We start from the raw sequence: 12,752 nt of genomic DNA on the forward strand, positions 1-12,752 counted from the left end.
CGATGACGACTACATCAGGAAGATAACTTATGATGTCGATTCTGGCAATATACACTACATCTTAGTTTTAGACACCTTATTGGATTCCGGCAGCTCCGTGAGTTTCATAAAGAAAGGGTTAGTGATGGGACCGATCGACCCTGCGCCGGAACTCGGAAGTGAATATTATAGTATTAATCATAGTCGTCTGCAGGTACACGGCTCGATACGAGTTAGTTTAAAATTAGATGACGGCGAAAGGGTTGACACTCGTCTGTTGGTAGTACCGGATACTACAATGGTGAACTCCGTTATTTTAGGTCGCGACGCATTAAAAAAATGTAGATTGGGTTTCAGCAGAAAAGATAAGCGCTCCGAAGAAGAGGTAGTGATAGATCAGATTATGAATATAGAAATAATTGATTCCACCGATAATCAAACTACCGAATTAGACATTAATCCCGAAATCGCGGTGGAAAAACAAAATGAATTAAAGGAATTCTTAAAGGTAAATTACTTAAATGCACTTTGTCCGGAAAAACCTAGAATAAGCATGGAGCTGAAATTAACATTACAAGAGCATTAGCCATTTCATTTCTCTCCCCGTCGCTTATCGTTTGTCGAGAAAAACCAAGTTCAGGAAATAATAGGATATTTGCTAGAAGGAGGAATCAAGCCGACTGTCAGTGGCGTAGCGGCTATTGGAAATTTCCCGATACCACTTAATGACGTACAAAGATTTTTAGGATTAGGTGCCTATTTTAGAAAATTTGTGATAGTATTCGCCCTTACGGCAAGACTACTTTATGACTTACTTAAAAAGAATGTTACCTTCGCTTTCGGCAAGGAGCACCTGCGAGCAATTAGGAATAGGGCCGAAGATAGAATGGCTGAGAAGCAAAATTATAACAAAAGGTATTACGATAAACGCCATCATAAGATACGGTCAGAATTTAATGTCGGTGATTATGTGGTGGTAAGAAATTTTGATACCACTCTAGGGGTTGGAAAGAAACTGATACAAAAATTTAGGGGTCCGTACGAAGTTATAAAAAAATTACGAAACGATAGATATGTAGTTGCCGATATAGGGGGCTTCCTAATATCTCAAAGACCGTATCAGGGAACATGGGAATGTTGTAACATACGTCCCTGGCGAGGAACGGAACAGGCCAAAGAATAGACAGAGAAGAGAACAATCTCAAGCTCAAATTTAGTATATTTTATCCTTACGATTAAAACTATATTGTATTATGTTTCATTTTATTTTATTTCCTTTAAAGATAGTATACCGACAGTTAAAAGCTTATATTTAGTGTATTTTATCCTTATGATTAAAATCCAATTGTATTGTTTCATTTCGTTTCCTTTTTAAGATTATCACCGATATCGCATCTCGCTTCATGTTTGTAAGAATGAATATTATTTTAGTTATTGATTAAATCGAAAAGAAAAAAAAAAAGAAAAAAGGAGAAAGAAAAATTGTATCCGAGTGATTTTATTTCTTATGTATGCGTTTATTTAATCTTTAGACCCTTTTATATCAGCATTTTTAGGACCTTTTATACTAGCCTTGCGTTTGTGTTTATTTTGTAATTGTATTTCTTATGTATGGATTATCTTATATTTTTATTCTTTCAGATTATTACTTTTATTTATGTATTAATTTTTGATTGTATTCTTATGTTTGTATTCATGTACTTCTTATGTATGTATTAACCTTATGTTCATGTTCATTTTACGTTGCGTCTTTATGTATGTGTGATAGTCTAGTGACCGAGGGCGGTAACTGTCAGGACTGGCCGATTGTAAACGTCTTATGCAGGTTCGTGCACGTTGGCGCCTGCACTGGTGTGAGTGCGTGCGGATATTTGTTTAGGATATCGATATTCTTAAGATTAAGTGTGAGGAACAGAGGCAGTATGCGTCACACGTGGAGGGAGGCCGATGCTTCGTTGTTCGATGGAAAAGAAAAAAGGGCAGTCGGACAATACGGCGGGAGAGGAAGGAGTTAGTTAGGAGTTTAGTTCAGTATTTGTCGGTTCTTATGTTAGTTATAGAGTGAGCGAGTTAGTTCAGTATTTGCCGATTCTTATGTTAGTTATGATGACCCTTCATATGAGTCTTATGGTAACGGTTTATTACAATTATTAGGAATTGTCCGCTATTGAAAGTAACGGCCTTATGAAATCTTATGTGTGGTGCCGTTTACAATATATATATATATATCAGTCCACATAAAATATAAGGGAAATATATCGAATTACTTTATGCGTAAACGGTCATAGCGCGATAATAGAACTACTTCCAGCTCTATCATTTAGGTCAAGCAGCGCTGAGTACGATTAGTACTTTGATAGGTGACCCGCTTGAGAAAAAAAAAGAAGACGTAAAAAGAACGACCTAATGCCGTAAATATCAAAATCGCTTTGCCGTGCGTCGTAAATACCAACAAACTTTGTGGTGTCGCAAGGAAAAAAATCATTTCTATCAAATATTCCCAAACACGCTAAAAGAATTATAATTTGAAAAATATGAAAATATTCTCAGATGACGAGAAAAACTTACCCATAATCTCGAAAAAACTTCATTCCCAGGATTAAAACGATCGTTCACCGTCAAAAAAGCATTAAATTCTACTCAAAAATTACCAAAAAAATGTAGGAAATCAACAATATTTCACCATTTTAAGAATTTCGTAGACTTGCCGTCAAAGAAATCGGCCCTTTTTTCGTTCACGAATATAATATTTAGTTGTATAAATAGTAATCGTTCTAACAAATCCTTCGACATAGTTGCAAGGAACAGCATACAGCTATAGATTCTATACTCAGCGAAAACTTAAACATCTGGAAGGTTGCTAGAAAATTTTTTTAATAAAATATGAAAATTTACTTAGACAACGGAAAAAAGTACCAAAAATCTCAAAAATATATTATTCCCAAATTCAAAGCGATTGTTCTTGTCAAAAAAACATTGATTTCTTATCAAAAAATACCAAAAACATGTAAGAAATTAACGACTATTCATCTTTTCTAGATAATCCTAGTATTGCCATAAAAAATTTGGCCCTTTTTATCGTTTCCGAAAACTATATTTTGTTATTAAAATTTTAATGTTTTTTACAAATCCTTTGAAAAAACAGCTAAAAACTACATACAGTTTAAGATCCTATAGTCTGCGAACACTGACTGATCAAAAAATTAGCAAAATATTTTTTTCAATAAAATCTGAAAATTTTCTTAAACAACGAAAAAAAGTACCAAACAACTCGAAAATATATTATTCCTATGATCAAAGATATGGTTCTTCGTCGAAAATGAATTAATTTCGCTTCGAAAAGTAGCAAAAAAATGTTGAAAATGAACGAAATTTCATTACTTCGTGAATTTCGTGGTCTTGCCTTAAAAAAATAAAGCCTTTTTTTTCGTTCAAGAAAACTATATTCGGAGATATAAACTATAATATTTTTTACATATCTTTCGAAATAAAGGCCAAGAACTACATACAGTTAAAGAATCAATGCGATGGTTCTTTGTCGAAAAAGCATTTTGTTCTAATCAAAAATTACCCAAAACATGTAAAAAACCAATAATTTTTCATCTTTACGAGAAGTTCTTTGTCTTTCCATCAAAGAAATCAGCCATTTTTTTTGTACACGAAAATAATATTCAGATGTATAAATTGTAATATTTTGGATATATCCTTCGATATGAAAAATGGGAACAACATACAGCAATAGATTGTATAGTCTGCAAAAACTTACAGATCAGGAAGCTGGAGAGAAAATTTCTTTAATATTTAATAAAATTTTTCATAGATAAAATAAATTGGTCCTATTTTCGTTTCGAAAACTATATTAGGCTGTATTAAATGTAATATTTTGGACAGATGTTTTAAACTGGATGCTAAGAACTGCATACAGCTATAGATTCTGTAGACTATGAACACTTACGGATAAGGAAGCTGGCTAGACATTTTTTACAATAAAACAATAAAATTATATTCGATTGCGAAAAAAAGTACTCTGAAACACGAAAAAAAAATTATTCTCATGATAAAAACGAACATTCTCCATCAAAAAAGCATTAATTTCTATGCGAAAATACCAAAAATATGTAGGAAATCAACAAGATTTCATCTTTTTGAGAACTTTGTAGTCTTGCTAAAAAAGAAATCAGCCCTTTTTTTCGTTCACGAAAATTATATTTAGATGTATAAATTGTAATATTTTGGAAATATCCGTCGAAATAAAGGCTAAGAACTACAAACGGTTAAAGATTTTATAGTCTGCCAACACTTACAAATCAGGAAGCTTGCAAGAAAATTTTTTCAATACAATATAAAAATTTTCTTAGATAGAAAAAAAGCAGCTCTATTTTTTTTTCGAAAACTATATCCAGTTGTATTAAATGTAATATTTTAGACAGAAATTTTGAAAGAAACGCTAATAACTGCATACAGCTATAGATTCTGTAGTCTGAGATCACTTCCAGATAAGGAAGCTGACTAGAAAATTTTTTCTCTAAAATATTAAAATTATCTTAGTTTGCGAGAAAAGTGAACACAAAAACTCGAAAAAATATTATTCCTATTATCGAAACGATCGTTTTCCGTCGATAATGCATTGAGTTCTTCTCAAAAATACCCAAACATGTAGAAAATCAACTATTTTTCATATTTTGAGAAGTTCGTAGTCTTGCTATAAAAGAAATAGAATTTTTTGTTCACGAAAAGAATATTCTGTTGTATAAATTGTAATTTTTTGGATAAATTCGTCCAAATGAAGGCCAAGAACTTCTTCTTCTTCTTTTAGCCTTCTTGCGCCCAGCATTGAGCATAGGCTTCCCTTAACGTTCTCCATCTATCCCTATCAAGTGCGATTCTTATCCATGGTTGTCCTGCTGATCTCTTAAAATCGTCGTACCATCGAGTTACTGGTCGACCTCTATTTCTTTTTCTTGCCCATTATCTCTACTTGAGCATCTTAGCGTTTCATCTATTGTCCCTAATGCGAGCTATATGTCCGGTGCAATTCCATTTTAACTGTGTTATTCTTGTTGTTATGTCAGTTACTTTAGTTCTCTGCCTGATCCATATTTTTCTTATCCTGTGTCTTAACGAGATACCGATCATTGCCTTTTCCATAGCCATTTGTGTAACTTCCAGTTTTGTTATTATTTGTATTGTGAGGATCAATGTTTGAGCTCCATAGGTTATGACAGGGAGAACACACTGTTTAAATACTTTAAATCGTAAGTTCTGGGGTATCTTTTTGTTTTCTAGAATGAAAGCTAGTTTTCTGAATGCTACCCATCCTAGTCATTGTCATCTCTCTATTTTTATATTTTGCTTACCCTGTGTCACATTTTGTCCAAGATATATGTATTCCCTGACGTTGTCTATCCGTTTTCCAGTTACAGTTATTTGTAGGTCTTGTCGACACATTGTCTTTGTTTTAGTTAGGTGGATTTTAAGTCCTATTTCCTTTGATGTTTGCTCTAATTCTGTTATCATATTTTTTAGGTCTTCTTCATTTTCCGCGAACAGAACAACGTTGTCTGCAAATCTCAGATGATTTAGTCTTTCGCCATTGATATTTATTCATTTACTAGACAAGTCAATCCTTTTAAAGACGCCTTCAAGTGCCAAAGTAAATAATTTAGGCGAGATTGTATCTCCCTGTCTAATACTTCTATCAATCGGGAAGCTGTTAGTGCATTCGCACATTTTGATGGTTGCTCTATCATGTTGGAATATGCTTCTAATCAGTTTAGTATATCGAGAGTCAATACGTGCATGGTTGAGTTCTTCTATTAGTGCCCAGTGTTCGATAGAGTCAAATGCCTTCTCATAATCAATGAAGGCCATATACAAAGGAAAATTGTACTCGATTGATTTCTCTATAAGAATTTTCACTTTGAGGAGATGGTCGCATGTACTAAACCCCTTCCGGAAGGCCGCCTTTTCTACTGGTTGATAATCGTCTAGTTTTTTCGATAACCGATGAGTGATGATCTTTGTAAGTAGTTTAAACATGTGTGAGAGCAGACTAATCGGTCTGTAGTTTGAAGTAATGATGTATCACCTTTTTTGAATAATATTACGATCAAGGGATTGTTCCAGCTTTCCGGGATGTTTCCTTGTTCTAGGCAATGGTTGAATTTACTTTTTAGCCTTGGGACAATTATTTCTGCGGCTTTTTCAATCATTTCTGTCATGACGTTATCTTCACCTGGAGCCTTATTTCTCTTCATCGATTTTAGGGCGTACATGATTTCATCCTCCTTAATTTCCGCGATTTCTTCCGACCCAAGGTTCATCACTTTATGATATTTCTTAGCTTGTTCCAGCTTCTCAATTTGTGTGTTGTATAGTGATTTGTAAAATTTGTCTGTTGTCCTCACTATTTCGTCTCTATCCCTTATTTCTTCTCCCTTACTGTTCTTAATAGAGATGATTTCTCTTTTTCCTAGCTTGTTCGTTAGGCACCTCATGTCCTTTCCTCTTTCTCCTTCCTAATGTTTTTCTAGGTCTTTCCTTATCATCCGTCTTGTTTCTCTTCTTATTTCTCTGTATTTTTCGGTGTCATACTTTCCCTCCTTGTATAAGGTCCTACTTTTCTCTATTTTTTGTTTTGTTTGCTGTGTGATATTGCCTTTATTTGTATATGTTTTTTATGCGGTTTTTGTTGCGGCTTCGGTTAATGATGTTGGTATATCTTTAGCTATTTTGTTTATATCATCAGTGTCTTCTTGTTGTAATGATTGTGTTATAAGTTCTTGATATCTCACTCTGTTTTGTTTAAGTGTCTTGGTATTATTAGTCGGTTTTCTGCTTTGTATGTCCTTAAATCTGTTTTCTTTCTCAATGGCAACCTTTGCTCGAACAAGTCTATGATCACTTCCTGTGTTAAACGAACTTAGTGTTGTAATATCCGTAATAGCCGAATTTTATGTATGCGAGTATGTAGTCGATCTCGTTCTTAGTGCGACTATCTGGGTCTATCCATGTCCCCTTTCGCTGTGGCTTTTTATTGAAGAATGTGTTCATGGCGTATAGCTTCTGGCTTTTTTGAAAATTTAACAACATGTCTTCTCTGTTATTTCTTAGACCTAGTCTGAATTTTCCAATATATTCTTAATTTTCGCTTTGTTTTTGTTCTATGGAGGAATTAGAATCCTCAATCATCATTTCCTGATTGCACCTGTTTCCCCATTCTCTCGCTTTTATGACGTCTTCATAAAACAATTCTATCTCCTCCTCCATGTACAATGAGGTAGGGGCATATACCTGAATTATTTTTATTTCATACTTCCTCGATGTTTGTTTAATTATGTACGCTACTTAAACCGATATTCCTCTTAATTTAACGATGTATTTCACTAATAACTTTTTACGCAGAAGCCTACCCCTCTTTGAATCTCACTTTCATGTTTATTATATAGTAGGGCATATGCCGATGGTAGGATATTGAATCGTTCTCCTCCTCTTCTTGTTTCTGCAAGACCTAGTATATCCCATTTGATTTTTCTCGTTTCATTTTCAAGGTCATATAATTGTTAGTCGCTCAACAGTGATCTGCAGTTGTATGTAGCTACCATTAATGATTTTTTGTTCTTTACTTTCTTTCGATGGAAATCTAGTCTTGTCTTTTCTAGTCTAGTGTCTTTTCGCTAGATCCATTATCATGCTTGGTCTTTCCATATTGGCAGCCTGGTCAAACCCGGGAATTCTTAACAACCTCTGTCTTCTGGATACTTTGATCGCTGCCTTGATAAGTATTTAGAAGACCTCTAGGGAATAAAGGCCTGTATTTTTCTGTTTTATTTATATTAAGGGTTCTATTTTGCCAAAACTCGCCACGCTGGCCAAGCAGGTTGGCGATTATAAGATTTCTGGATATTACGAAGGGAGAATTTGTAGGTGTAAAGGAGAATCAGGGATAGGACAATGGTTTCCCACGTATGGTCTTCGGAGTTAAACAAAGGCTCGTGTGGGCAGGGCGCGTTAATAGTTGAGTATCTACCCGCTACCATAACCGCAAAGAACTACATAAAGTAAAAGATTCTATAGTCTGCGAAAACTTGCAGATCAGAAAGCTTGCAAGAAATATTTTTCAATATAATATAAAAATTTTCTTTAAGAGAAAAATATCAGCTCTGTTTCTTGTTTTGATAAATATATTCAGTTTTATTAACTTTAATATTTTAGACAGGAATTTCGAAATAGGAACTAATAACTGAATACAGCTATAGATTCTGTAGTCAGCGAACACTTACAGATAAGGATATAGCTAGACAACTTTTTTAATAAAATCTTAAAATTTTCTTAAACAACGAAAAACAAATTCCCAAAAACTCGAAAATATATTATTTCCAGGATCAAAGCGATTGTTCTTCGTCGAAAAAGCAATGAGTTCTTCTCAAAGAATATCTAAAACATGAAGCAAATGAACGATTTTTCTTCTTTTTGAAAAGATTGTTGTCTCTCTATCAAAGAAAACGTACAATTTTATAGTTCACGAAAAGCGTTAATTCATTCACGAAAAGCAAAGCGCACAATAATATAAAAGACGTTAGTGCGAACAGAATATAAGCATCATGTTATGACAAGATTTTGTGTGGAGAATTAAAAAGTTTAAACGGTGTATTGAATGTTTTAAAAAGAGCTTAAAAATCTAAGTGCTATTTATTTTTGCGGTCTCTCAGATCATTTTCTTGAAATGCAAGTATTTATGAAAATCAGATTTACTATAAGCAATGTGAATCCGTAGCAAGTGCACATTAATATTCAAAGCATTGGTGCGAGAAGAATACAAGCAGCATTTTATGACAAGATTTGTGTTGAGAATTAAAAAGTTTTAACAGTGTATTAAATGGTTTCAAAAGAGTTAAAAAATCTAAGTGCAATTTATTCTTGCGGTCTATTTGATCATCTTTTAGCAATGCAATTTTTTTTGGAAATCAGTTTTACTATAAGAAATTTAAATGCGTAGCAAAGTGTACTATAAGATAGAGGGCATTAGTGGGAGCAGAATATAATCAACTTTTTATGCTAAGCTTATTTTGTTATATAAAAAATGTTTTAAAAGTGTATTGAATGTTCTGAAAAATTCTACAAATTAAATTGTAATTAATGCCTGCGATCTATCAGATCATATTCTAGCAAATTAAAGTTTTTTTGTAAATCAGATTTACTACAAGAAATTTTAATGCGTACCAATGTTAATAATAATATAGTAGGAAATAATACGAACAGAATGTACAGATCTATTTTTGGTAGGCTAATGTTTTTAAAATTTAAAAGTTTAACGGTTTATTGAATGTGATAAAAAGATTGTACATACCTTAGTGCAATTTTTTTTTGGAGTCTATTAGATCATCTTTCAGAGATGTTGGTTTTATTGGAAATCAGTTGTGTTATATGAAATTTGAATGCTTAGTTTATTGTACAAAACTATAGAATGCATTCGTGAAAGCAGAATATAAGAAACTTTTTATGCTAAACAATTGCTTTAAAAATTAAAAAGGTAAAACGGTCTAATAAGAGTGTTGAAAAGAGTGTTAAAATTTAAGTGCAATTTATTCCTACGGTCTTTCAGATAATCTTTAAGCATTAGATGTTTTTTTAAAAATTATTTATATAGGAAGAAAAGTGAGTGCATACGAAAGGGAATAATAATAAAAAAGACTCTGGTGCGGGCAGAATATAAGAATTATTTTTACGAAAAGCCTATGTTTTGATAATATAAAAGTTTAACGGTGTATTGATTGTGCTTAAATAAGTGTAAAAATCTAAGTGTAATTTATTCTTGCGGTCTATCAGATCGTCTTTTAGAAATGTTAGTTTTTTAGGATATAATTTGTACTATAAGAAATGTGAATCCTTAGCAAAGTGTATATTATTAAAGAAAGTTTTAGTGCTAGCTGACAATAGGCATATATTTGTGAAAAGCTAAATTATTCAAAATCAAGTTTACATATGTGTTGAATGCATTGAATCGTAAAAAAATAAAGTGTTTTTGTTGAGGAAGTAAAATAAAAATTGAGATGAACGCCGAGCACTTACAATTGCTGAATTTAAATTTTAAATAACTCCGTTACAAATATGTGGTCGACAAGTGTTACCGTACGTCCGACTGTTTTAGAGATATTTAGGATTATAATAATCCTGAGAGTAGACGTTAAATGATCATATTAATAACGTGAGTAGTCAGAGAAACGGAACGAGATCGAGAGTAAGTAACAGAGAGTCCATGAAGATCACGTCCTAACCGTTTAAGAATTTTAACTATAATGGCTGCCGGGTAACGGCTGCCGAAAAAACCGGCGATACTGCGAGGCGTCGAAAAAGGCGCTCGGGAACGAAACGTGGTCATAGTGCGACAACTGTAGGTTGGCGCCGTTCTTTAAGAATGCTTATTCCCAAACATTCCGCCCGCCATCAGCCTCAAGGTTGATGATGAGTCAGGAGTCCACTTGTTGAGTCACTGGTAGCACAGCGAGCTAGACAATTGGCCGGGTGAGCGTGGTGGTTGCCGTTTTGAGAGAAACCACCCTGGTGAGTCCAACTTCCCGTGGAAACAGCTTGAGTACTCTGGCCATGGGCCACTTTACTGGAGGCAGCCGCTCATCAGTGAGCAGAAGTAGAGAGCCGACCTGTATATTATTGTGAGGGTGCCTCCACTTTAAGATGGCTTGCAATCGCTGCAAGTATTGAGTAAAAAACAAACGCCAGAACTGCTGCATCTGCTGTTGGATGAATTGCAATCGGGACAGCTGATTGACCTGGACGTCTAAGACTGAGTGCTCGGGGACCGTATTGAAAGCTGTCCCAATGAGAAAATGACCTGTGGTCAGCGTTATCGTGTCCTCTGGGTCATCGCTAAGCGGTTCGAGAGGTCGTGAGTTTAGGATTGCTTCTATTTGAGCTAGGTGCGTGGATGCTTCCTCGTATGTGAGTAACGTATCTCCAACCGTATGCTCGACGTGGGACTTTAAAAATTTGACCGCTGCTTCCCACTCACCACCCATGTGGGGCGCTGCAGGTAAGGTTAAAGTTCAACTGTTTGTTGTCTTGCCCTATTAGCGTGGAGATTCTAAAAGTCCAGGTAAGCTGGCAGCGAAGCAGCGTTTGAGTTGCGCATCTGCGCCCAAAAAATTAGTCCTGCAGTCGCAATAGAGTGCGGACGGGGTCCCGCGTCTTAAGGTGAATCTTTTGTACGTTGATATGAACCCTTTAGAGGTGTAGTCGGAGACCACCTCAAGGTGAGAGGCCGATGTTGTGAGACAAACAAACATGCAGAACCATCCTTTGTAAGTTTTTGCCCCGCGGCCTCGCCATGTTTTGAGTGTTAGTAGTCAAGCGTAGTTGATGCCCGTGTATGAGAAGGGGCGTGATAGTGTGACTCGCGCCAGATGTAGTTGGCCTATCAGCTGCTGGGCACGGATGCCCCTTTGGCGAGCGCACATCACACACCTGATGATATGAGATTTGACTGGGGCTCGACCGCCGACGATCCAATAGAGCTGTCTTAAAAACGCCAAAACGACTGAGTTCCTTCATGCACCGTCTGCTTGTGAGCGTGAGCTATAATGAACTCTGAAAATCTCGAAGTCCGTGGAAGGATTGCAGAATGTTTCGTGTGATATGAGAGTTCTGCTCTTATGAGACGACCGCTTACTCTGAGCACACCTTCATTGTCGATGAAGGCGGTGAGTCGGCTGAGTTGGTAAGAGCTTGGTAGGTGAGATTGTCGTCTGAGCAGAGCAAGTTCGTCTTGGAAGAATGCTGCTTGAGTTGCCTTGACCCAAAAGAGTCGCGAGTCTTCCAAATTTGCAGCTAAGATGAGGACTGCTTGAGTTGAGTCGATCCTCCGTGAGAGTCTTTTGATTGCTCTGATACAGATTGAGGTGATCCTGAGCAGCTTGTTGAGAGTCGAGAACTTGTAAATGAGGTCCCAATAATATTCAGGAATGGACTGTACTCTATGATGTGCAACGCTTGAACGAGCTTCCTGAGGACATATATCATCCGAGGCCTTTTTAGGTACAGCAGGCCATGAGTCCTCTGATTGAGTCATCTATGATGGTCCCGTCCACAATAGCGAGTGTTCCTCAAGCTGATCTGTAGTTATTCCACGTGACGCCAGTCAGCGGGGTTGGAAGTGCCCTAAACATGCCTTCAATGAGCAGTCTCCGTAAGCACCTATATCTTGGTTACGCGGTTGCGCACGTAATTCTTCCATCTTGAGGGATGAGCCTTGATCCATTTGAGTGTCACTTGAAAGTCCGTACACAAATGTAGGATCGTAATAGTCATGTTTAGAGTTTCGTAAACATGTTTGAGTATTGTGGAGAGTAGCAGCGCTGCTCAGAGCTCTAAACTCGGGACAGTTAGCCGTTTGAGTGGAAAAACTTTTTTTTTTGAGAAGACGTGTGAGAATTTGGCGCCAGTGGACGATGAGTTGACGATAAAATACACAACGGCTCCCATTGCGAACTGAGATGCATCAGCGAAACCGTGCAGTTCAACAGTCTAATCAGCAAACGTGTTGAACCACCGCGGAATAGAGAGTCTGGAAATACTAGTGAGATCCTGTCTGATGCTGAGCCATTAAGTTATGAGTGGTTCTGGAAGTGTGTCGTCCTTGTTGAGAGTGTGCAACCAAAGTGACTGAAGATACATCTTCGCTCTGATGACAACTAGTGCGGTGAACCCCAATGAATCAAATATTTGAGCTACTTCAGATAAGACGAGGCGTTTTGAGA

General features: G+C 36.0%; 2 protein-coding genes across 2 annotated transcripts in view; both read right to left on the reverse strand.

The window, feature by feature from the left end:
- LOC122520228 (protein tramtrack, beta isoform-like) overlaps positions 1-12,752 on the reverse strand; it is a gene marked incomplete at its 3' end in the record, with an annotated part of 456,543 nt that overhangs the window by 336,523 nt on the left and 107,268 nt on the right.
- LOC122519210 lies at positions 4,975-6,476 on the reverse strand. The gene is made up of 4 exons (XM_043638540.1): positions 6,149-6,476; positions 5,592-5,882; positions 5,337-5,540; positions 4,975-5,225 (listed from the first exon to the last, which is right to left on the reverse strand). The coding sequence occupies exons 1-4, from the start codon at positions 6,474-6,476 to the stop codon at positions 4,975-4,977; spliced, it is 1,074 nt and encodes a 357-aa protein (XP_043494475.1).

This window comes from Polistes fuscatus, unplaced genomic scaffold (assembly GCF_010416935.1).
Source record: "Polistes fuscatus isolate 324 unplaced genomic scaffold, CU_Pfus_HIC Scaffold3, whole genome shotgun sequence".
NCBI classification, from domain to species: Eukaryota; Metazoa; Arthropoda; class Insecta; order Hymenoptera; family Vespidae; genus Polistes; species Polistes fuscatus.

Excerpts from the sequence above, each read along its gene's own strand:
- LOC122519210 (XM_043638540.1), bottom strand. The coding sequence starts at position 6,476 with ATGAGGTGCCTAACGAACAAGCTAGGAAAAAGAGAAATCATCTCTATT. Across the intron at positions 5,883-6,148 it reads AATTGTCCCAAGGCTAAAAA|AGAAATCAATCGAGTACAAT; the intron begins GTAAATTCAACC and ends AAATTCTTATAG. Across the intron at positions 5,541-5,591 it reads TAAAAGGATTGACTTGTCTA|ACAACGTTGTTCTGTTCGCG; the intron begins GTAAATGAATAA and ends TGAGATTTGCAG.